The 26,453-nt window shown below is 37.6% G+C and overlaps 3 protein-coding genes across 3 annotated transcripts in view; all 3 read right to left on the bottom strand.

The window, feature by feature from the left end:
• Positions 1–827: 827 nt before the first annotated feature.
• On the bottom strand, positions 828–18,150 carry LOC107581748 (single-minded homolog 1-A-like). Its single transcript, XM_016267400.1, has 9 exons — positions 17,819–18,150; positions 14,584–14,666; positions 13,979–14,068; positions 13,654–13,858; positions 12,871–13,018; positions 9,698–9,863; positions 8,716–9,118; positions 953–1,021; positions 828–856 (listed from the first exon to the last, which is right to left on the bottom strand). The coding sequence occupies exons 1-9, from the start codon at positions 17,991–17,993 to the stop codon at positions 828–830; spliced, it is 1,368 nt and encodes a 455-aa protein (XP_016122886.1). The 5' UTR covers positions 17,994–18,150.
• A 3,218-nt stretch (positions 18,151–21,368) lies between these two features.
• Positions 21,369–22,494, bottom strand: LOC107581682 (activating signal cointegrator 1 complex subunit 3-like). The gene is made up of 3 exons (XM_016267301.1): positions 22,291–22,494; positions 22,039–22,214; positions 21,369–21,962 (listed from the first exon to the last, which is right to left on the bottom strand). The coding sequence occupies exons 1-3, from the start codon at positions 22,453–22,455 to the stop codon at positions 21,815–21,817; spliced, it is 489 nt and encodes a 162-aa protein (XP_016122787.1). The 5' UTR covers positions 22,456–22,494; the 3' UTR covers positions 21,369–21,814.
• A 96-nt stretch (positions 22,495–22,590) lies between these two features.
• Positions 22,591–26,453, bottom strand: part of ascc3 (activating signal cointegrator 1 complex subunit 3) — a 160,358-nt gene continuing 156,495 nt past the window's right edge. The window contains exons 32-34 of the mRNA XM_016267399.1: positions 25,246–25,393; positions 22,790–22,996; positions 22,591–22,713 (exon numbers count right to left, since the gene is read on the bottom strand). Coding sequence (XP_016122885.1) covers positions 22,591–22,713; positions 22,790–22,996; positions 25,246–25,393 — 478 coding nt within the window. The remainder of the gene's footprint in view (positions 22,714–22,789; positions 22,997–25,245; positions 25,394–26,453) is intronic.

Raw genomic sequence — 26,453 nt, 5'->3', positions numbered from 1 at the left:
GATCACAAATGTAGACATGGTTTTATGTTTACGCGGCGCGATACACAACGCAACGCGTAAAAAGACAGTATAAGTCATTATAATCAGTAATTATGTCCCCACTGGATGCAACAAATGCCTCGTTTATAATGGGTTTTATTGGTTTTGTCTCATCGCGCCAGGACACGGCATCACAGTATAAAGGGCGTAACATTTCCATCACACGCTTGAGGTATTCGGCCAATCACAATGCACTGAATAGCTGGCCAATCAGCGTACACCTCGCTTTTCAAAATGATGAGCTTTGTAAAAATCGATGCGTTTCAGAAAGGCGGGGCATAGATGAGAAACAATAATGTACAGTATGTGGAAAATAATGTGTTTTTTTAACCTTAAACCGCATAAACACATTTCATTACACCAAATACACAAAATAATGTTCTTTTTGAGCAATGTCATATGACCCCTTTAAAAAATTTTAATAAAAAGAAATGTATTTTTGACAAATTAAATTTTTTTGAAACCATGTACATGTATTATATTTTCATTATTTAGGTCTTTTTTCTTATCCTGTGGTGCCGGGGTGTCCAAACTCGGTCCTGGAGGGCCGGTTTCCTGCAGAGTTTAGCTTCAACTTGCCTCAACACACCTGCTTGGAAGTTTCTAGCATGCCTAGTAAGACCTTTATTAGCTGCTTCAGGTGTGTTTAATTAGAGTTGGAGCTGAACTTTGTAGTACATTGGCCCCCCAGGACCGAGTTTGGAGACCCCTGCTGTAGTGCATAATTAGCATTGACCTGATGGCAAAAGTTTTCAGAACGCTTTGGTCTTTTTTTTAAATGTATTTATCTATCGCATGCCAGGCAGGGTATAACAGTCTGGGCATAACACATCAACACCACATCATGCTACACGTAGTATCATATTAATTAATATTTAATTCATTACCATGCAGAACTCTATTTAGATCTCACCCGAGATCTTGCAAACAGACAGCCCACCAAGGTAAAATGGCAAAGCATCAATGTCACAAGCAGTCGCTTCTGAAGATGAAACATTGAGACAAACAAGTAACGCTCCAATGCTGTCCAAGCATTGCTAACAACTGACATTTCACTTGATTTGTTATTAATGTTTGACTCTTTATATGCAGGCATAGCTATCCACACTGTTTTATAGGGAAAAAAGCCATGTTTGGATCACACAAGTACAAGGAGGCTCAAATAGCTGTGTTGCATTTCTCTTGTCCTGAGCACAACATAACGCCAGTCCCACCCATGAAGACCAATGAAAGCATTGCAGCGGATAAGAGGGGTTTTCCCGCGCAATCAGACTTAAGCCATGCTTTGATGCGGTATGAGAGGGAGATGAGAGCAGTCTGCCTTGAGAAAACACAGCGGAGGTGTTTCAGGATTCACTAGCATTAGAGAGGAAAGGTTGTGAAAACAACCCACGGGCAAAAGCTGTTTAGAAATTGTGCGTGAAATTGGGAACAGAGGGCTCAATGAGAACATAAAAGACAAAAACGAATCAAAGTCACTCACACACACAAACGCATTACAGACGTGTGAGCCAAGTGAGCCATGATTGGTCTTTATTCAAATCTCACACATGCAGAACAGAATCATTCACACATTTACCATGAAGCATTAATGGAGGAATGCGTTAGTCATTTTAGTTATGTTTAGCTATAGTATTTGCCTTACCAAGCATGGTAACACTTTAGAATAGGGATCACATATTCACTATTAATTAAGAGTTTTCCCTCAATAAACTCCTAATTTGCTGCTTATTAATAGTTAGTAAGTTAGTTGTTAAGTTTGGGTATGGGGTAGGATTAAGGAATCTAAGATATGCAGAATAAGGCATTAATGAATGTTTTAGAAGTACTAATAAACAGCCAATATGTTAGTAATATGCATGCTAATAAGCAGCTAGTTAATAGCGAGAATTCGTCCTTAAAATGAAGTGTTACTGCTCCAACACTTTGAGTGACGGAAGTGAAACATTTCTCATTTCCTCATCCTCTTCCCCATCATTTCCTGTCTTTCGGCTATTAAAAAGGGCCAAAATAATGAAAATAAATTAGCATTTCATATGAATTCCAACCATGTGATTCGTAAGAAAATGTACGATTTTCCGAAAAATTTTAAGTATGACGGTCCTCCCCCGAAACCTAACTTAATTCATAGGAATTAAGGCCAAAGTATATTTGGGCCATCCGTGTTCCGTTACAACGTAGTTACAATGTATGCACACAATAAACATCAACATTTCAACACAATCTCATGGCATTTTGTAAATAGTTTACAGTTTAGTGAATTGGTGGCTAATTTGTACAAGCTTGTATCTTTATACACCCCTCTGACGGTTATGTTTAAGGGTGGGGTGGATATTTATGCTTATTTTGTTTCTAAAACCATATGTTTTTACACAATTCACAGCAAGCAAACTCATACGAAATTGCCACCTTGTAAAATAGCTACGTTTTCCTGTGAGATCGTGTAGTAAGCTTTCAAGTACCACACAGTTTTATCGTTTTTGAAAGTAAGTACCTAGCTGTTAAAAACACCTAGTATAAAGTATAGGTCCAATAAATAAATTGATATATACAGTATGTAATATTTTTTATAGTATATATAATTTTTTTTTTTTTACAGGATTTATATGATGGACAGACTGCACTTTTTTCATGCCCATCTGTATTAGTCAGCGCTCAATATTCACATTTTAATATGTTGTTCGTGTATGTTTGTGCGGCTGGTGTGGAGAATGTAACACATGGTGTTTTCAGCATTTGTGCCCCACACACATTTAAAGGCACCAGCAGGGTTTCACCTGTCTGGGCTGAGCTACACCAAGGCTCTCTGGTTTCGGTGGGGTACATTGCTCCTAAGCCCGGCTGTAAACGCTACAGGATTAGCCAATCTGCATTTGCGCCTTCTTGTCTTTCTTTGAGGGTGACAGCAGGGAAATGTGCACCTCTGTTTGCTTGCTTTTCCAACTGTGGGGAAACATCAGACTTGCGTATATTTCTGTAGATCTGTATTGGGCTTGCGTTACACATGCATTACACATCCCTGTATTCACTTATTTATTTATTTTGGAAAGTACAGCTCTAATTGCTTTGGAGTTATTCATGTTAACTAGCCTTAAAGTAAAGGATAGGTGAAAGAAACAGTTTGTCTTATTACTGTCGGAGTGTTTTCATGTATTGGCTCTCTCTAAACGTGCTGTGAGAACCAGCAAGCTTACACTCATGTCCTCATTTACTGGCTCCATTTCTTTTTCACACAATTATAAAACCTAACCGAGTACAAACACTGCAGCCAGCTGTTAGAGAGGGATAATCAAATGTATGACTAGGAAACAAGACTGAAACCCCGTTAAGTAGAAATAATCTTCCTCCCTCTGATCTCACGCTTCTGCCACTCAATAATCAGACGTAAAGGTTACATTTGCCAGAGCCGTTTCTCGCTCAGACCAAGACACAGATATCTCCGTCTGAAGTATTTTACACAGGATGTGTGAGGAAACATCTCGAATGCAGTCAAAGGGCCACACTTCACTCACCAAGCACCAAGCAGTGTCTTTGAGGTCAACTGGATTTGTTTTTCCACTTTGATGTGCTTTGGTATATTTTCATGCATTGAAATATTTTCTAATGCAGATTCTAATCCAAAATATATATTTCATGTGTGTGCTGATTTTTACGTGAGAAGATCTTTACTTACAAACTCATAATTATGATGGTACTGGTATGATGGTACTGGTATGATGGTGGGAAGTCATGGCCTAATGGTTAGAGAGTTGGACTCGTAACCCAAAGGTTGCAGGTTCGAGTCTCGTACCAGCAGGGATTGTAGATGGGGGGAGTGAATGTACAGCGTTCTCTCCCACCTTCAATACCACGACTGAGGTGCCCTTGAGCAAGGCACCGAACCCCCAACTGCTCCCCGGGCGCCGCAGCATAAATGGCTGCCCACTGCTCCGGGTGTGTGTTCACGGTGTGTGTGTGTTCACTGCTGTGTGTGTGCACTTAGGATGGGATAAATGCAGAGCACTAATTCCGAGTATGAGTAACCATACTTGGTCTCACGTCACTTCACTGAGTCTGGACAACATAATAGCACAAGTCTCAGACTTCAAAAGTCTGTATGTAAATATATATATATATATATACATACAGACTTGTGAAACTCACAAGATGCTAGCGAAGTCTGTATATATATATATATATATAGTGTATAAAAAGTCATATATATAATTATAAACAATTGCTTAAAAGTTTTTCAAATTTTTTAAGTAGAAAGACTGACATAGTATTTTCTTTTCAAATATACTACAATAAAATAAAATAATCTTTTTGTATTGGAGTACATTTTACAAGAAAATATTATTTCCGTTTTTCTACTTCAAAATGGCATATTTAATTTAATGTGTAACTTGCAGTGTCTTTGCAATTGTCAAATTTCCGAGTGAAGATTGTTTCTACATCATTGTTTTTTTGTGTGTACATATACACCAAGAGTTAAAGTGTTTATAAAATGAAGTTAGAATATTGTAAGTCACACAAGGATGTCAACTTTTCCAATGTATTTAATGTCTCATAATATGCAAGAGGCACTGCAAACACATGCAGTTAGACTGCTGGATATGTGGAGTCAGGCCTGCAGCAGCTGGGATGGAGCTCCGCTCACTGATGTGTGCTAATGCTGTCTGTGTTAGTCACTGTCGCCCAGCAACACACCTGTCAGGACGGCCAAGAGTTTACCTGAGCTTCCTTCACAGCACACATGAGACACAGAGCGGACAAATGCTCTCTAAGAGCCCTTTCTGAATGTTTGTCCTCTACAAGGTGTGCTTTAGTCTCATTTCATGATTTGCAGCCAGAAAAAATATATATATAATAAAATAAATAAATGTAAAAAAATCCCTAAAGCAAAAAGAAAACACCCATCGGTGGGCAAATGCATGTATACATATATATATCTTCAGTATTTTTGAAGCAAGGTGAACCAAACACCCATTTAGTTCCTCTGAACTCAAGAATCCTTATATGTTGACTCATGCTCTTTTTTTATTTGACTAAACACAGAACAGAGATTAAATAAATTTGTGCAAATTATTTGTAATTGTTTGCTAAAAAATAAATGTATCAATATAGAATAAGGCCTGTATTTTATTATCGAAATGATCTTCATTAAAAGCATTTATTACTAAATTACTGCGTGCTAATGATGTAAAAACATATCTATCTATATATATATGTGTGTGTGTCTACAGGAAATATGGCCCTTTTTTCTTTTTGCTGGCTCAAGATGTAATCATGTATTGCTTGATTCAACACGGCAGATTTCACCGCTCTTTATTTATCTTAAGCAGATTAATTCCAGCAGTATATTGTTCATGTGTGATGTTATTGCACTGTAGGTACTTAAGTATTCATTGGAATTTATGCTGTAAAATGTTAGTGAATAGATTACAGTCTGTTTTGTTTTTTTTGTATTTTATTCATTTTTCCAATTCATTTTTAGTTTAAATCTATTGCCTTGAAAGATGCTGTAATTTGACACAAAAATGAACTGACAAAAATGTTTCAAAAATAAAACGCATAAACATTTAAAAATAAAAACCATGTAGCCGTTCAATGAATGACCATCTTTGCAATCATTTATTAATTTCTCAAGTGAGTATGAGATATCATATTAAACATGAATAATGATCAAATTAGTGTGGATATATTTGTTATTTCAAGATCTTTTTCACCTGAGCTCTCCAAGGTCTCGCTGGATGAGCAATGTCAAGATTAAAAGCAAATGCAGAACCAATTTCGAAATATAGTATTCTAAACGGTTTTGCAGCAATATGAAAACAAATGAACATATTTGTCATTATATGTTTAGAAACAGTGGCGCATGAAGGAAACAATGCCATTTACTTTGGATGCAGAACTGAAAATTATAAATAAACACACACACACACTGTGATATTTTAAAACAAAATACATTTTTCATTCACATAATAAATACATTTTGCAATGCCTTTTTGCATCATTTTATTTGGTGTGGGTGGGAGGCGGGGGGTGAATTTTGCGTATATACATCATACATTTTTCATTCAGAGAAAAACAGCTTTCCAAACAGAGCCAGTTTTTATTTATTTTTTTATAAATACATGAAGAAGTAGTGAGGTACAGGGTAGAGTCTTGTCAGAAAAGTCCCCCTTTAATGTCCATATCAGACTTTGGACTCCTCCGGTGTGGAACCTCAATACACCAAGCAGCAGCTCGACTCAAAGCCCTCCAGCACCACAGCAGTCAATCACTCTTCAGGCCAAAAACACATATCCACACTTTCTAATCGAACCAGCGCAAGAGTCCTCATTTAGTTCATTCCTATTATTGTTCCATTTGTTTGAAGAAAATCAGATGTTTCATAATTGCATAATTGTTTTTTCATTTTAAAAGCTGACATGTTGCCGAAGGACAAAAATGCTTATATATTTTAAATCATTTGTTCAAGTCACACAACACAATAATGTGCTCAACCAATTTCTTGTTTAAGAAAATAAAAGTTTCAAATTGAATCTTTAAGCCTTTGACTTAAAAGACTAAATTGGGTCCAAACACAGATGGACAGCATATGCAACTACAAAAAGTATTCCAGTACACAAATGAGCTAAGATTGAATCCTACAATAACCTTAAACAATTACTGAAACAATAATAAATTAATGCTGTATTTTGCATTAGACTTAGTTGTTACTCTCTGGTACTCAGCATGCTACTTCAGTTTTTCTTGTAATAATAAATTTTATTTTTCCCCAATGCCACAGATTGACTGGTTAAAATCAGGCTACTGCTGTGTCTCAAGTATAGAGGGTAAATGACAAAAAAACCTGGATGGAATTTGAGGCCGTGAATGTAGAATCGTTGCATCAAAAACGAAAGAAATGAAAAAAAAAAAAAAACTATTGAACATGAAAAAAAATTCCCACAAATTAAATTCACGCGTAGCTTATTGTGTCGCTTAAGTATTGCGATCCAACAATTCAGTAACCCAAATGCAAATGTGAAAATAAAAAAAATTATGCAGAACTGAAAATTATAAATAAACACACACACACACTGTGATATTTTAAAACAAAATACATTTTTCATTCACATAATAAATACATTTTGCAATGCCTTTTTGCATCATTTTATTTGGTGTGGGTGGGAGGCGGGGGTGAATTTTGCGTATATACATCATACATTTTTCATTCAGAGAAAAACAGCTTTCCACACAGAGCCAGTTTTTATTTATTTTTTTATAAATACATGAAGAAGTAGTGAGGTACAGGGTAGAGTCTTGTCAGAAAAGTCCCCCTTTAATGTCCATATCAGACTTTGGACTCCTCCGGTGTGGAACCTCAATACACCAAGCAGCAGCTCGACTCAAAGCCCTCCAGCACCACAGCAGTCAATCACTCTTCAGGCCAAAAACACATATCCACACTTTCTAATCGAACCAGCGCAAGAGTCCTCATTTAGTTCATTCCTATTATTGTTCCATTTGTTTGAAGAAAATCAGATGTTTCATAATTGCATAATTGTTTTTTCATTTTAAAAGCTGACATGTTGCCGAAGGACAAAAATGCTTATATATTTTAAATCATTTGTTCAAGTCACACAACACAATAATGTGCTCAACCAATTTCTTGTTTAAGAAAATAAAAGTTTCAAATTGAATCTTTAAGCCTTTGACTTAAAAGACTAAATTGGGTCCAAACACAGATGGACAGCATATGCAACTACAAAAAGTATTCCAGTACACAAATGAGCTAAGATTGAATCCTACAATAACCTTAAACAATTACTGAAACAATAATAAATGAATGCTGCATTTTGCATTAGACTTAGTTGTTACTCTCTGGTACTCAGCATGCTACTTCAGTTTTTCTTGTAATAATAAATTTTATTTTTCCCCAATGCCACAGATGGACTGGTTAAAATCAGGCTACTGCTGTGTCTCAAGTATAGAGGGTAAATGACAAAAAAAACCTGGATGGAATTTGAGGCCGTGAATGTAGAATTGTTGCATCAAAAACGAAAGAAATGAAAAACAAAATCCCACAAATTAAATTCACGTGCAGCTTATTGTGTCGCTTAAAGTATTGCGATCCAACAATTCAGTAACCCAAATGCAAATGTGAAAATAAAAAAATTAATTGGATAAAGTCAAGGGCTTAATATACCAGAACAGCACATTTGTAAAATACTGTCTGCAGCAGGGATCTCCAGCCCTGTTTCTGGAGAGCTATAGTCCTGCAGGTTTCCGCTCCAACCCCAATCAAACACACCTGAACCAGCTAATCAAGATGTTACTTGAAAAATTCAGGCAGGTGTGTTAATGCAGGATTGGAACTGAAGTCTACTGGAAAGTAGATCTCCAGGAGCAAGGCTGTAGACAGACAGATGAGTGGAGAATCATTATTTAATGGGTTTCTGAAAGGAGTTTTTTATTTTAAGTCTTTCTCCTTTGCAAGAGCTATTATTTATTACCAAATGAGAAATTTAGTTCTTCTAGGTCCTTGTTTTCGTACGTTTTTCAGAATGCTCCTGCCTGTAAACTTTTACTTTGCTCTAACCTGGTTTGAGGAGGCCGTGGATAGCCAAAACCTATAGTTTCTGCTCAGAACAAACCAAAATGAAAAACATTTGGTTTCTAACAATAGAAACACTGAAAGAAACACACCTTGCAGGCTATGGATAGAGGTGATGTGGGGCATCACACCTTCAAAACTGTCCCCGTTCTCGGACGAAGACTTGGGCAATGGGAGAACAGAGCGGGCTGCACCCCACCATGCCTCTCGTCCAGGCTGAGGGGTGCCAAGGAAGTATCGGCCAGCCTTACAGCGACCACTCTCACAGGACTCGGAGTGAGTGTGGCCGTAGAGGTCACTGGAGGTATGATGGTCATCTGTCAGCGGTAGGCTGTAGCACAGCGGGCGTGGTTCCGTGAATTGCCGGTACACGCATGAGGAGTCTATGCCTTCACACTGCTCCAGAAGCTGAGGAGATGCAGAGTCAGTGAGTGGGCTTCCTCCCCACGGGCTATCCTGATCTGACTCTGAGCGATCTGTGGGGAAACTCGGATACTGCACAAAAGAAACAAATATGCATTAATACAGTGTTTCCTAACCATGCTCCTGGAGGCACGCCAACAGTACACACGTTGGATGTCTCTCTTATCTGATCCACCCATTTCATGACTTGGAGTTTCTGCTAATGTGCTGATTCTGGTGTATTTGATTAGGAAGAGTCTGAAAATGTGTAGTGTTGCGGTGCCTCCAGTAACACAATTGCCCTTTATCACTGAGGGCAAAGCTGATATTGTGCACAGTGTGATTTACACACATAGAACATGCCGCTGGATCAACATCCAACAATCCTATCATCCAATCCGAGTCCTACATATATCCTTCAACCTTCCCTCAAATCTACCCTTAAAATGATAGCGCAATGATTGCATGTTGTTCCAGCCCTTAACCCTATCCCTAACCCAACACCTAAAATTAGAAGGTAATGATTAATTTATGGAAATGTTACTTAAGGAACGACTAGGCATGTCCTAGTTGTGTAAATCACATTTGAAGTCTTCCCAGCAACAGAAGACCTTACTAGAGCTCCCAAAATACCATTACCATCCAAATGGAAGGCATTACTGTGATACTGACCTGTGAATAGGGAGAGAGTCTTGTTTTGGTCTTGGTACGGGAGACTCTGCTTTTGCCAACTCTTCTGTTCTCACTGATGGGGTTAGAGGGGCTGTTGTAGGTGAACGAGGGTTTAGCGGACGTCACCTGATCTAAGGACAACTGTAGTCCTTTGTACTCCGTGTCCCTGTTGGGGAATGACAGCAACATTTAGCCTCGAACCCAACAGTGTGTGCAACTTCATGGTTTGCGACTGCTTGTCTCGGTATTACTGTTTACTGGTGCATTTTTCCTTTTCAGTTTACGACTCAGAGAAATGTATGGTCAGGCATTTTTTTTGATACTTCAGGCTCCATGCTCATTTGTGAAGTAGTGTGTGAGGAAGACTCAAGGACAGAAAATGAATTGCATTGTTTCTCCTGCAGGATTGGAACAAGGCTCCTACAAACATACGGCAGAGGGCTGGAGGCTCTGTTCAAATACACAGTGAGATTAAGAGCTATGTCTGGCTAAATCAAACCCACACAGGGATCACCACATAAGGCATAACTAGGAAATGGGAATTGATTTCTCAGTAAAGTGGTGTATGGATTTCTGTTCCCAGTGATGTATAACTTTCAGAAAACGATGGCTGGAGCGTATGCTAGCCAGGCGCCGATGCCAGCTTCCCTCCTGAGGCCTAGCAGTCTGGCTCAGACAGCACGCAGACTAATGGGATTGCATGCAGATGGCAACATCTTGGAAAAAGACCGACATACACTTTCTCACATGCACCCGCACAAATGCACTCGCAGATCCATGCGATCTCATGAAGTTGACACCGTTGTTGTATGCTCTATGTAAACACAGAGTTTTTCCGAGGTCAGGGCCTGTAGAAAGAAACCAAGACCCTTAAAGTGCAACAGGTTGGCCGGTGTGAGTGGTTTAGCGCATACACACAATCTCATTCAGCTGAGCTGCCATTCTCACACACACACCATCTCATTTCACACCTCACAGCCCATGTGAGTAGACTCTGATAACACCTCGATAAGACGCCAGACATATCCACCTCACTTCCCTTTCTCACTAAAGACTAGCTGTGCATTTCTGAATGAGAGCACATGTGGAAAGGTTAAACAGGAAACAAATCTCGCACTCGTGATGTCTACACTGCAACGCACGCTTTTATGGAAATCATTCTTCTCAAGGAAACTGAATCATGGATGATGGCAGGGAATATCACAAAAAAAAGAAGAACTCCATTCATGGACACTCTTAGCAAGCTGTGAGCTATAAACACTCATCATCTTTACAACCTATTAATTAAACCTCATAAACACTTTTCTTTTATAGCTGTGGCCGAAGAGCTATCTGACACTTGCAGGCTATTGGCAGACTGGCATATTAAAACCAATCCACTTTTTTAATGGTTTTTATGGCGTGCAATTCATTTACATCTGTAACAGACAGATAGCAAAGGAGGGAGAACGAGTGGGGCTGCGGGTGGGGGTCATTGGCAGACTGGCATATTAAAACCAATCCACTTTTTTAATGGTTTTTATGGTGTGCAATTAATTTACATCTGTAACAGACAGATAGCAAAGGAGGGAGAACGAGTGGGGCTGCGGGTGGGGGTCGATGCTCCAGATGCTGGCATCAGTTCTAATGGGCTTTCTGAAAGTGTGCGCACAAATGCTGCTTTTCACTCTTCCATACGTCCCTCGCTCAAAACCGTAGTGTGAGCGATGTCTCCATTGCTCAATCCTACCTCATTCTTTCCAGAGAGTTCCAGTGGAAATGTTCATTGTGGTAATGCACGGAGTTTGTCAGTATGAATGCATGACAGATAAATCATCCACGGCCCCTGGCTCCCATGCAGTTCCTGTGCATGCAGCTGGCATATTATATAAAGCAAGAACAGGAATGACACCCCAAACTGTCTGATGAGCATCAGGGCAGCTTTAACACGCTCAGTCACTGTCATGGGTGGACTTGCAAACACCATAAATTTGAACCTTAATGATATTGTATTGAACCTATTGCTAGTTGTAAGTCACTAAGAGGGGCCTTTTAGCGGAGTAATAGTGGAATAATGTGGGCAATTCAACACAACTGTAGACAGAAGCTTTAAGAAATGATATGGCTTACTACACTTTTGCCTAATACACTGCATGCATGTTAGTCATGTACAAATGGATTCAAGTTTGTGTATGCATTATTGCATTATTGAACAATTTGAGGGTATATCTGAAGTGGTAACAAATTTTTTTTTAAGAACCAATTCTCACAATTAACTAGTTGCTTATTAGCATGCATATTATTAGCATATTGGCTGTTTATTAGTATACTTATAAAGCACATATTAATGCCTTTTTCTGCATGACAATATTTTAGATCCCTTAATCCTAAACTTAACAATTACCTTACTAACTATTATTAAGCAGCAAACTAGAAGTTTACTGAGGCAGAAGTCATAGTTAGTTAATAGTGAGAATTGATTCCCAAACTAAAGTGTGACCGCTGAAGTTGTTTCCAGGTTTTAATTTAATTATCCCATGTTACGGTGCAAGTACATTAAGTAATTTAAAAATGTTTAGTTTTTAAAAATGATGTTCAAATCAGGAAATCATGAGTCAGTAATTGTTTTTTTTTATATAAATGAATACTCAGAAAGGATGCATTAAATTGATTAAGTGTGACAGTAAAGACTTGTATAATGTTGAACTGTATATTCATCAAAGAATCCTGAAAAAACAAAACCATTTTCAACATTGATCAAAATAAAAAATCTTTCTCGATCATAAAATCAGCATATTAGAATAGATGTCGGTGACACTGAAGACTTGAGTAATGGCTGCTGAAAATTCAGCTTTGCATCACAGGAATAAATTAGATTTAAAAATATATTAATATGGAATTCAGTTATTTTAAAGGTTTATATTCTTTATACAGGCTGTCTGTATTGGAAACAATGAAGTACTCAGAAATGTAAAACTAGGGGTTACAAATGCAAATATATATATATAAAATAAACTATGAACATGAAAATAAGTACATGACTTTATAGCCTTTCATAGAATTCAGTGTTCATTATCTGAATTTAATTAATGAAAATAAAACAACAGTGTATAAAGATCTCATGCTGTTTTGAAGATGCATATTTAAAGAGGCATAAAAAGCTTTAGTAACACATCTTTATATAGTGTACTCACGTGAGGACGTAGTTGACGCTGACGATGCAGTGTGGTCTGGACGATCTGCTGTTGTGTACGATAGTAGCATAACTCTGTACCCACACCCACCCACCCTGCTTAGCCAGGAATCGGTAGTATTTGGTGGTGACTTGTCCTTTTACCAGCACTACAGAGAGAGAAACACACACAATCAATTAAAGAACATTTCTGATATACGTTCACTTCACATACGCTTCTTTTGCAAAACAGAAGAAAAAAAAAACGATTCATTAATTTGTCTACTTTCATCAGCAACATTGTGATTTTTTTTTGATGGTTTTGTGTGTGGTTCATTTCATCTTTTTTATTCAGGAAAGCTAATTATTGCTTTCATTTGCATGTTTAAACCATAAACTGCCGTTTTTCTTTCAGCCTTAATAACTATTTATAGCAAATAATGTCAAATATTTTTTCGCTTAATAAGCTGCGTTGTACTGCAATCAGGAATGTGATAGATAAAACAATGGATAATTGATCATAGAAAATTGTGTTTTTAAGGACTAAACGTGTAGAAAAAAAATTCTAATTTTCAATGCGGTTCACTAATTTAGTTACTAATTGATTGCATGTGTAATCTAAGCTCATGCTCATATCAGTATGTTGAGACAGGGAAATCATATTCATCTCCTGTAACGTGATATTATCAATTAGCACGCTCAGTTGTACCCTCGTGACGGTGAGCGATGTCAGTCATCACTAAAGCAGCTAGATGCTGTAAAGGAGACGTGGCCAGAGGAATGAGGAAAAACAAACCTAACTCACACAAGTGGTGCGCGCAGCGGAGATGGAAAGTGTCACAGCTGTGGACGTGGTGATAAAGTGTCTTCTCTATTAAGTCTTGCGGCTCGTAGCCAGTGAGCTCCGCAAAGTGTGAATGATACGGCTGGTGAGCCGTCAGGACTGCGGTCATCTCGTCGTGGTCTGCGGGGTGGATGTATTCATAAATGCTGTTCCCCGTCAGCTCTACCTGTTAAAATGGACTTTTGTCATTGCAGTCAAAGCTGCCAGAAATAGTGTGATCTAGGCTGAATATAAATAGGCTAGAAATCAAATAATTCAGCAGTAAATATGAAAATGTGCACTTTACCTGTGACAACCCTAAATGCACTGATGCAGTTTCAGAAATGTACATGATTTTTCCATCAGGAGCTACCACAAAAATGAAGCCATCCAAAGTCTAAAGAAATACAAAAAAATTATAATGAATGCCTTTATTTACATTAACTAGTTCTTATATTATGAAAGCATCACTAGCTCTAAGAAATCAATTATTATTATTTTTATTTAATTTTTTTTCATTGAAAACAAGATGTAATTCGGGTAACATTCAACATCTGAATCAGGAGATACAATTAAGCTTTCATATTCCATATTATAAATAGATGCAGGAAGCACTTAAAAAAAACAATGTAATCATTTAAATAAATTGTGAAACAAAATCTTCGCAAGAAACACAACAAATGACAAATATTTATATTTTAGACGGCCTAACGGTTATCGTGGAACAGACCCACTAGCAATGCAAAATTGTAACTGTAAGACGAATTCTAAGTAGATATATACGATCATTAAAAAAGTTCTATAGAATAGTTTCAGAATTCGATTCCAGAATTATAATATTTTAATTATTAGGCCTACATATAATAATAATAATAATAATAATAGGCAAGTACAGAATTTGAAAGTGTGTACCTGAAGCAGATGTGATCCTAACTCTCGGCCCACATTGTCAAGAGAACTCGCTCGACTCACATGGCCCCAAGACTCCCCGAGACCTGCGGAACGTATTCATTCAAAACACCTCAGCTTATCAGCTTAAAAATTAAAAAATGAATTATTATGATGAGCCTTAAATATCTGACAATCCAACCGGGTGCTGAAAAGAGCTAAGCTAAAACCAGTCTAAGCGCATAGTCTAGCCTACATAAAATATCTCGAATATGAAATTCGATTTGACGGAAAAAGCATATTAAAACTTACAACAACACACACAAAAATAACTACAGCAAAAACAATAGTCTATCGTCATCTGACGATCAGTCAGTCAATATTTGAACACTGAACTGACTGTAAACACGCTGAATGTAAATGAGGAGTGTTTATGGTGGTCCCGCACAGCCGGAGAAACTCGATAAAGCAAACAGTCTGACACACACAACCCTTATTGAAATGCAAATCACACGAAAACAAACATCAAAAGCTCTGATTCCACTTTAATATTACACAAACATGGACTCCGCGTTTATCCAGCAGAAACAATCACATTACTGCTCAAACAGCTCACTGAAATATAACCGCATTCTTCCAGAGCCGATAACCGCTCGGAGAAACCTTCCGTGGAAACATGCTTGACGGCGGGGTTTTTTCATTTTTATTTTTAAACTGGCTAAAGAAAAGTATAGCCTAAACAAATCAAATATTTTAAGATTAAGATTCCGTGAAAGCTATAATTCATTCGACCACTCAGACTGTGCTTTCTAATTACAGCTTATGATACAAATATTTAGGTTTATTAAACGATGATGATGATAATAATAATAATATAAAACGACAATAATAAAAAATTGTCGAAACAGTAATAACTGCTCCCAATAACAATAATAATTGTTAGTGGGCGGAAAGCGCTTCTGAGGATCCAAATGCACGCCAATGCCGATGGATCCGAAAAGAAAAGTTAATTCCGATATTTCGCAGGGAAATGATTGGATCTGGATATCCGCGAGCTAATCACAGAACGAACTTTACAGAGGCTAAGTAATAATAGTAAAGCACTTCACACAAACGAATACACAATTGCATCTCTTGCGGAAATGTTTCAAAAATTGCTCGCAAGACAAGAAACTGAATAAAATAAATCTTATAAAATAATATTAATAAAATAAAACCCGTTTCTTTAGGCGCTGCTGAGAACACTTATTTTCACAGGCCCGAAATGTATTCCGACACAATGTCTTTTATTCACACGAAATTACAAATATTCCTATTCTATTCTCTAAAGTAAACGATCGTTATAAACAAGCTTCTGCCATTTTTAATGTTCGAATAACCGCAAAACAAGTGGAATCACTGATAACAATAATAGCTAATAAACAAAAATTCCGAAAACCCGTAATAGCAGACTTATTAAAATAAACTAAACGAATAAAAACAGAAAACAACGCCTATCGCAATAAAGCTGTATTATTAAACTGGTGCAATATTGGACTATTATTTGACAGCAGTGTCCGTCAGAGTTATTCTCTTCACAGCCCAGCAATAAATAACCACCATAAAACCAGCTTCACCTTCCTTCATATTCTAATAAATCTTTACTGTCTCATTTCCTCCAGCACTACATGTGAGCTGTCTGTACCGTGACCTCACTGACCTTTAACCCGGGCCAGCAGCTTCATTCACGTTTAAAAACATGCATTTACAATCTAATGAGTAAAGCACACGGTGCAGTCCCGAGGATGGTAACATGCTACACTTTAGTGTCCATCCTGCGGCTAGATTTGACCATATGCTTGTTTCCAATCCTGGCATATCCACACACTGCGAGCCGAATAATTACATCTAATTAACGCGGATATAAATGTATCAGTACATTTATTACTTTAATCATATTCCCCGCTTTCTCTTGATCTGTTATCAAAGACCGAGCCGTTTGATGAAAAGACGTTTTTAGGCTACAGCAGGTTTCAATCATGTTAATCAGTCATTACATTATAACATGTAACATAGCCTACATCATGTATATCTAACAGTAAATAAGCCTAATATTAACCTAAACACAGAATACACAAAATAATTAAATAAAAAGAGTCGCGCGTGCATTGGTGAAAATGCAACTAAAAGGGGGACTGGCACATTTTTTTACTCACTTTAAAGTTGTCTTTTTTCTTGATATTAGTATACTTGTCGCACACAAACGATCAGTTTGGCCTCCAGGATTTTGTAACTGATGAAATGTCGTGTTTAAATGTCTTAAACCCGTGCTGAGTGATGGCATATAGGGCTATCCACAAACCCACGATCCCTTTTTATTGTTCTGTTCTTTTTAATAATACCGGTAATTAATAATACCGGTAATAGTAATACTAGTTTCGTGTACGCACTGATGTCGTGTGTTTAAACGCGACAGTCAGGTGTTGATGGGACGCTGATAATTGGAGTTATTATTTTTCAGTCACGCAGAGCAGAAGGTGGAAAATAACGCTAATAATCAGAACCATTATGATGTCCGAGTGTCGGGAACTACACTCGAATAGCCTACACTCAGTCTCCTTGCTTTAATGAAATTCACTTTTATATGTTTGTGGTTTTTTTTAAATCACGAAAGAATATTTATTTGTTGCTTAAAAAAAGAAAAGAAAAAGCGCCAGGCCGCAACGCCCATAATATTTTCGCGTCGTGTTTGCATTTTAAAAACGGACGGGCCTTCTAAAACTCTATTAAAACGTCTTAATTACTTTTATTAATACTGCGCTTTGGTGATGCATGTTGTTTGAGAATGATTTCGCTCTTATCTTTTCTGTAAATCATGTGCATTTTCCTATTGAAAAATAGTTGTTCTTTAGGGCCTATCAGTAAAATAGGCCTACTAGTGAAATAAAATAATAATTTTAAACAAATAATATAGGCCTATCAGTTTTTATAATAATAATAATATATTAATTATTAATATACAGCGCCAATACTACTAAAAACATCAGTACATTTCTGTAAAGCTGCTTTGAAACCATGCGTATTGTGAAAAGCGCTATACAAATACATTTGAATTGAATTAATAACAATAATATTTGCATTGTATTATTAATAACATATTGTTTATTATTATTGCTGACAAGAACAATGATAATGATGCTACAGGCTTCCCAAAATGAATGAATTATTGACAGATGCCGTGTGTTCGCAGAAGATGCTGCATGGGTAATGACTGACGCACCTTCTGGGAAGACGATCCTCATCTTCAGGTAGCTGGTGGTGAGTCTGATGATGGAGGCTTTGTCCAGCTGTGAGGTGATGGCCGAGGGCAGAGGCAGCAGTTTGGCCAGCTCATAGAACTCGCTGTTCTCCTTCTCCCGCCGCGTCCGCGCCGCGTTCTTCGACTTCTCCTTCATGCTCGCTGTCACTGACAGGTGTCTCAGACCCTTCTGCTGTGCGCTTCAATCTCTCCACAACACAAACTCAACCGCATGCGTGAGATATCTCGAGCAGTTTCACCAACATGGGAAGGTTTCAGAGACGTCCTGGAAGCGTTCCTGCCATCGCCAGCTCCCAGCAATTTACGGATGTTCCTGAGATGTCTTACACGCAGATGTGCGACGAACAGAGCTTCATGGTTATGATTAGCTTCTTTCATCCGCCGTGAGTCTTATTTTACACACACATGAAATCCACTCGGGCCCGGAATCTCTTCATAAGGGAAGTTCCATCCATCAGACGCGCATAATATTCCTGGAAAACAGCAGAGCGCGCGTTCATTTCTCTTCCGACTTTGAAATGCACGCTCTGATTTATGAAACTGGCTACCATATCAAAACTTATATTTACTACTACTACTACTACTAAAAGCGTTTACGATCATGTTAATATAAACTACGCATTTTCTTTCTGCAGGGAAAACAGCAGAGCGCGCGTTCATTTCTCTTCCGACTTTGAAATGCACGCTCTGATTTATGAAACTGGCTACCATATCAAAACTTATATTTACTACTACTAACTACTACTAAAAGCGTTTACGATCATGTTAATATAAACTACGCATTTTCTTTCTGCAGTTTTTCTTTATATCTGCTCCATATCTATTCATGTTAGATGACATTGAACGTATTTGATTAAATTGCCTTTATAATTTCATATTTTGCTTAAGTACTATAACTTTTCGATAGGTTGAAACTTGCACGTCTTCTTACCTCACATCAGACCACACTGCAAACTTGCATCGTCTTCACAAGTTCATAACTCCACAACGAGAAAGATCCAGAGCTGCGTTCACGCGTTAATTCACGCCGAATTCCACAGCAAACATGGCATCTTTGTATCCAGAAGGATCTTGTTTGGAGGAGAGTTTGGTGAAGTCTCTTTCTGTCAGAGCAGCAGACGGACCCTCCCCCTGATCTCAGCTCATTGGACACTGAAGGACCAGACGGGATTTTCCCATTGGATCCCATTCACAGCGGCCGCTCCATGTGAAATCCCGATTTGTTAGAAATGTTGACCCCTCACCCGTAGCGCTCTATGAATAATATTTACATTTAAAGTTCACTGACTCTATCTATCTATCTATCTATCTATCTATCTATCTATCTATCTATCTATCTATCTATCTATCTATCTATCTATCTATCTATCTATCTATCTATCTCTCTCTCTCTCTCTCTCTATCTATCTATCAGGGCTGCACAATTAATCGAATTTCTAATCGCGATTATAATTATGGATGCCACAATTACGTAATCGTTCAAAGCGGCAATTAATCGTTCAAAGTCCACTTATGTTATTCTGCGTGCTTAAGATTCGTTTTTTTCTTTCTTTCTACATGTTATCTTAAGGGTTCCCCCCATTATTTTAATTGTAGTTTTAGTAAAACATTATACTACCATTCATATTTGTACTTTTTTATAATTTAAAGAAGTAACCGATCCGATGTATAAATGACATTTGAGGCTTAATACTATAGAAAAGCACTACAAGAGTGTTTTTAGCTTATTTTCATATAAAAAATACGGCATGCAGTTGCATCAAACAATGGTATAAACATCATTCAATGTAAATTGTGATAATCGTAATTAATGATCGCAATTACAATTTCAAGGGAATAATCGACAATTGCGATTTTTGTCATAATCGTGCAGCCCGTCTATCTATCTATCTAGAAGCTAAATTGCTGCAAAATTAAAATAGCGGAATTGTCGCTAAAAAAATCCCTTTCTTAAAATAAGAGCATTAATCAATCACCTAAAATATCCAACATAAAAATATGAATACAATACATATTTAAATGTGCAAATATGTAAAACTACATATCTATAAATATGCATTACTTATAAATAAAATGTACGTGCTTATTTTTTGAAGGCATATTACATAGAACGTTGCTTATAATTGAACGCAGTTATTATTATGGTCCTATTTTCTTACGGTTTAACTAAAAGGATTGTGAAGCAATACAAATACAGCAAAACTCAAGCAGGCAGATCTGCTGTCCATGAAAGAAAACAACAGTGTTGATTCAGAGGGTAAGAGGGAAATCAGTGATTATGGGAGTAAATCCCACTCTTCTTCCTATCAGTCTCCTGCTGAATAAAGAGCCAGCCATTTTGTCCTGACTTTAGTTTTGCTAATATTTCTTATTTTATGTAGATATAACCACTGTTTTAAATCCTGGTCTTTTTGTGATATCAATATGGTGAATGATTTATTGTGTTACTATGATAAAAATGATTATAAATGATTAAAATCATAAAATATTTAAGGGGGGAATTTTTTTTTATGCAGCAAATGTTGATGAAAAAAAAATCTGAATGCCAAAAGCTCTTCCACTGTTTTAAATCCTGGTCTTTTTGTGATATCAATATGGTGAATGATTTATTGTGTTACTATGATAAAAATGATTATAAATGATTAAAATCATAAAATATTTAAGGGGGGAATTTTTTTTTTATGCAGCAAATGTTGATGAAAAAAAAATCTGAATGCCAAAAGCTCTTTGTGTGTGTGTGTGTGTGTATCTCAGGAGGACAGCAGTCTGTGACTGTAATAGAAAACCACCTGCAGCAGGAGAAAATCAGAAAGGATGCGCCCAGCACACGAAACGCTTGATGCTGCTTTAACCTTTTCCTAAAGCCTGAATTTGCTGCTGATTAAACGGCGTCAGTGGAAAAGAGAACAATCGAAAATACTTTACAATATATGAAGTCCTCAGTAGGGACTCGAAACCATTGCCATTAAAACCACTGGCAATAAATGAACGCTTTAAAACAATTAAACAATTAGGATTTTTAATTACAGTGTTAGTCAGAGACAGCAAAATACTTAATTTTTTAAGCAAGCATATATCAGAAAAGGGGTTGTAAGAGATGCTGTCTTGTCTGGTCTTAAAGCAACTTTATTTATAGAACATAAACTGATCATTTTGCAAATTATCATGACCAACATTATGATTGACTACTGTTTGCTTTAGTCAAACCTCAACATCCACTAATACTAATAAAATATTATGCTTAAATGTATTACTTTATTATCGAAAAATTCCAGAACATCTTTATATTCTCGCATAAAAGTCATTTTTCCCCTAAGGGGTGACTTGGTAAATAATAACAAGCATGTGCTGACTATTTGACCTCGGTAACAAAAAAACTAAACACACGTGGCCTGTGAATAACTGCTGAACACAGTCAATTCCAATGCTATGCAAATGTGGGCACTTAGGAAAGAATGGAAACAATTGATAGACTGATAAATACAACTGTGCTGCACGTGCTTTTATTTTCTATTTAACCAAATTGATTTTCGTACTGAATATTTCCATAATTCAGAAGCAAAAACAATCTTTTTATGTTTATATTTTAATTAGACAAACATAACCTTCGCCCGTAATGCAGAGTGTACAAAAAAAAGAAGCAGCAGCAGCACAAAATAAGAGTAAAAAGAGTAATAAGGCAGGAAGAGTGACCGTCTGAGAAACAGATGAGGCTGATTCTCAGAAGGTTCCTCTTGAATCAATTACAACCATCTGATCTCTCATTCGAAAGTGTTAGATATCAAATCTATGACTGTTTGGGCCCAGATGTTCTAACCATCAAAATGTTGAATTGAACCAGAAAAAAAAGCAAAAAGTTGGCACCCATTCAGTGTAGTTTCACGAAGAGAACCGAAGAGCTGTCCATCAAATTCACATCTCAAGCCAAGAGGGAAACTTTGGTTTAGTTGCGCGAGGTCACTTCGGGGCTTTTTTGCCAGCGTTATCTGATATCTCACTGTTGACTTGCGCAGCAATGCTGGCTGGGATGATGTTCAGGTGGATGTCGTACTGCTGATCCAGGCCGAGGTAGCTGTCGCTCATCAGGTACAGCGTGTAGATACACCTGGAGAAAGATTCAGACGTTAAGACAGTAGATACTACAAAAAAACGCCATCAGAGTAGCAGCAGACGGCTCTTACTTCCCCGTCTTCTCAGGCGTGTAGAAGGCCACGGACACGCTGCTGTGGTTGCGTATAAATCCCACACGTTTGATAGCCAGCAGTTCTTTCTTCTCCACCTCCCCGAGAACAAGAAACCAGCCTTCGTCTTTGGGTTTGGCGAAGTGTGGCGCCTGTGCCTTGCTGTCCTGCTTCCTCTGAAAAGAATGGAATCAATATTGATTAAATGGCTAGACAATGAAAAGAAAACAGTGAATGAAGTGGTGGACTCACTCTCTGCTGGCCGGCGTTGAGGCGGCGCAGGGACACCTGGAGCACGTACTCCTGGTCAGCGTGCAGCGGCAGCCAGCTGGACTCGTCTCTGATGTTGGTGACGTTAGCAGGGACCACGCGCTCGGTTTGCTCCTCACAACCCTCCCACCAGCCCTTCACACTCATCCTGACCTCCACCACCGGCAGGTGACTCAGAAAAGCCCACGCCTGTGCAAAGAACCCCCGAATTAGCACAATGAAGAGGACATGCTTTTTTTTCTTCTTCTCGAATTTGATTGATATCAGGTAAATTTAGCAATACTACCTCTGTAAGTTTTGTATAGCCAGCAGTTCTTTCTTCTCCACCTCCCCGAGAACAAGAAACCAGCCTTCGTCTTTGGGTTTGGCGAAGTGTGGCGCCTGTGCCTTGCTGTCCTGCTTCCTCTGAAAAGAATGGAATCAATATTGATTAAATGGCTAGACAATGAAAAGAAAACAGTGAATGAAGTGGTGGACTCACTCTCTGCTGGCCGGCGTTGAGGCGGCGCAGGGACACCTGGAGCACGTACTCCTGGTCAGCGTGCAGCGGCAGCCAGCTGGACTCGTCTCTGATGTTGCTGACGTTAGCAGGGACCACGCGCTCGGTTTGCTCCTCACAACCCTCCCACCAGCCCTTCACACTCATCCTGACCTCCACCACCGGCAGGTGACTCAGAAAAGCCCACGCCTGTGCAAAGAACCCCCGAATTAGCACAATGAAGAGGACATGCTTTTTTTTCTTCTTCTTCTCGAATTTGATTGATATCAGGTAAATTTAGCAATACTACCTCTGTAAGTTTTGATAATTATGCTTATGCTCACCAAGGCTGTATTCATTTGATCAAAAACAGTAAGCAATGTAAAAACAGAAATATTGTGTATTATCTAGTGCTGTCAAACGATTAATCGCGATTAATCGCATCCAAAATAAAAGTTTTTGTTTCCATAATATATGTATGTGTGTATACTGTGTATATTTATTATGCATATATAAATACACACACATACAGTATATATTTTGAAAATATTTACATGTATATACATTTATTATATATAAATATATTTAATATATAAACATACAATTTTTCTTAAATATATACATGCATGTGCTTGTATTTATATATGCATAATAAATATACACAGTATACACACATGTATTACTGAAACAAAAACTTTTATTTCGGATGCGATTAATCGCGATTAATCGTTTGACAGCACTAGTATTATCATTACAATTTTAAATAGCTGTTTCCTATTTGAATCTATTTTAAAATGTCATTTATTTCTGTGCTCAAAATTTTCAGCATCATTACTCCAGTATTCAGTGTCACATGATCCTTCAGAAATCAGTATAATATGCTGAAGAAACATTTCTTATAATCTAAATATTGAGAAAATCGCCTTTAAAGTTGTCCAAATTAAGTTCTTAGCAATGCATATTACTGATCAAAAATGAAGTTTTGATATATTTACGGTAGGGCATTTGTAAAATATCTTCATGGAACATGATCTTTACTTAATATCCTAATGATTTTTGGCATAAAATCGATAATTTTGACCATACAATGTATTTTTGGCTATTGCTACAAATATTCCCCAGTGAATTAAGACTGCTTTTGTGCTCCAGGGTCACATATTTGATTGTGCTAAAATGGAACTACTGCCAGTATACCTTAGGTACACTTTAAATATCTTGCATTTAAAGACTGATATTATTCAAAGATTATATAGTGACATTAAAACACATTTCAGGCTTAATATTAAGAAATATGCATTGTGCACAAGTAGTACTCCAAAAGAAGTTTAATTATAATTTTTATATCAGTAAGTCTTGAGCAATATGTGAGTAAATACATTAATAGATTTGAACTATACTTAGTATGAAAAATTTATTTTAAATATATGACTTTTTTTTACTAGGGTTATCAATGCTGAAAACAGCTTTTGCTGAACTTTCTGAATAAAAACGTTGCCTAGCGGCATTTAAACCAGTACATTCCAACAAAATATCCTTTATAGAAAGAGGGGTCTGAAAAAGAAAATGTTGGTGGTACATCATATTTCGTAAATACATTTTCTTTTGATATATACAGTATATATATATATAAGCAGCAAATCAGCATATTAGAATGATTTCTGAAGAATCATGTGACACTGAAGACTGGAGTAAGCTTTGCCATCTCTAGAGTAAATTACATTTGAAAATATATTCAAATAGAAAACAGATATTTTGCATTTTAACAATATTTCACAATTTTTACTGCATTTTTGGATACAGATAAATCAAATAAATGCAGCCTTGGGGAGCATATGAGACTTCTTTAAAAAAAAAATTATACAATAAAAAAATCTTAATTATTCCAAACTTTTGATTGATCGTAGAATAAAACAAAGAATATGGCAAAACATAATGAACAAATAAAAGAATGTGTTTGTGTGCAGGCTGTTTGCTTGCCGTGCTTCTGTTAGCATTAGAGACATGGGAGATGGTGTAGATCACCCCGCCACAGCTATTTATGCAAGGATTACGCTTCCTTAGTGACTGAGATGAGGACGCGGCGGCGCATGTGCTTATTTAATTAGCAGGGCCGAGAGGAAGGGGGGGTCGCTGGAATACTAATGGGGCTCGGACGCTCGCATTACCGCTGCAATTAGCACTTAGATTGGAGCTCTAAACCCTCTCATTTGGGAGGTAATTGGAGATCTTGGTGCTACCTGAGACCACTGTGACTGTCTGCCGCTTTCGGCAAATCACGCGCTCGTGCCCGCTGCCTAATGCGTGGAGAATTGGAATTTATTTGAATGTTTATGTTGTTAAGAGGCGATTCGTCCACATGACTGCAATACAAGTATGCTTTGTTCGACGGTGTCAAGAAATGCAGTCTTTGTAAACCGAGTGCTGTTTACTTTGCATCTTGGGTACATCTGATGACGCACCTGAGAGATCTGATTGGGCTGCAGCACCTCCTTCACCATCGACGTGAAGTTGTCCTCTTTCCCGTCGCAGGCGGCCATTAGCTCGGGAAGCCCCTCGATTGGGCCTCGATAGCCACCTCCGCCCCTCGCACCTTTGGTGCTCCACCTCCTGTTAAGGAAAAGAGACGGTCACGTGATGCTGCCTTCAATCATGTAAGGGCTGGCTGAGCTCCTGTTTCCTGCTGTCACAGCGTGATGGATCCTGCCTGGCCTGATCCCTCTCTTACCATTTTTATTGTGTTTCCACCAAATTACACTCGCCGCGGGACACGGGCACGGCGAAATGTGTTATGGGCGAGAGAAAATCCAACGCCAATGATGTTAGTGTGTGCATGTGTGTGGAGCGGGGTGGGGGAGGCGTCACCGCTGATAAGTGATGCTGATGGTGTTTGCGGAGTTAGATAAGAGATGGCGGCGGGATTAGCCGCTAAGCCATGTTACACTGTCATAATCAGCGAGCCACAGGTGAGAAGCTCTGCACCCCTTTAACACCGCCGACAGGAAGTGAACACTTGTCTCTCGCTGTGACAACGTGTTAGGATACGCTCCGACTCGGGCGAGCGGAAAACACATGGGTAAGAGGAGAAGAGAAAGCAAAGAATGTTCTGAAATAGTCAATAAGCCTGTACAATATAAAATAGGGAAAAACTTTGCCTGCCACAACCTATTATATTATATATATTTGTACGATCTTGGTCATACTAACAATTCTTCTATAATTATTTAATAATTGTTTGGGGTCAGTTATAATTTTATGTGTTAATACTTTTTTTAAAATGTATATTGTACATATATATATAAACCCACAGTATATTTTAAACATAAAATGTTACAAAATATTTTAATGTAAAATAAAAACTCCACAAGAAAATGCCTCAGTTTCCAAAAAAATATTAACCCCAACTATGACTCAACAATGACAATAATAAGAAAACCAAATAAAATATTAGAATGAATTCTGAAAAGTACATAAAAAAAATCAATCAATCCTTTTTCTCTCGCTATATATTCATATATGAACAGTTATTTTAAATTCTAATCATATTTTACAATATTATTCACAATAATACTTTAAAAGAAATTCCCAAAAATCTTACCAACCCCAAACGTTTGAACAGTAGTCATGTTATGAGTAAATTAATATCATATAATATCAAAATATAGATATT

Source organism: Sinocyclocheilus grahami, unplaced genomic scaffold, assembly GCF_001515645.1.
Source record: "Sinocyclocheilus grahami isolate Dianchi unplaced genomic scaffold, SAMN03320097.WGS_v1.1 scaffold37.1, whole genome shotgun sequence".
In the NCBI taxonomy this organism is placed as follows: domain Eukaryota; kingdom Metazoa; phylum Chordata; class Actinopteri; order Cypriniformes; family Cyprinidae; genus Sinocyclocheilus; species Sinocyclocheilus grahami.
The sequence above is the reverse complement of the archived record's forward strand: the minus strand, read 5'-3'. Positions and strand labels throughout refer to the sequence as shown.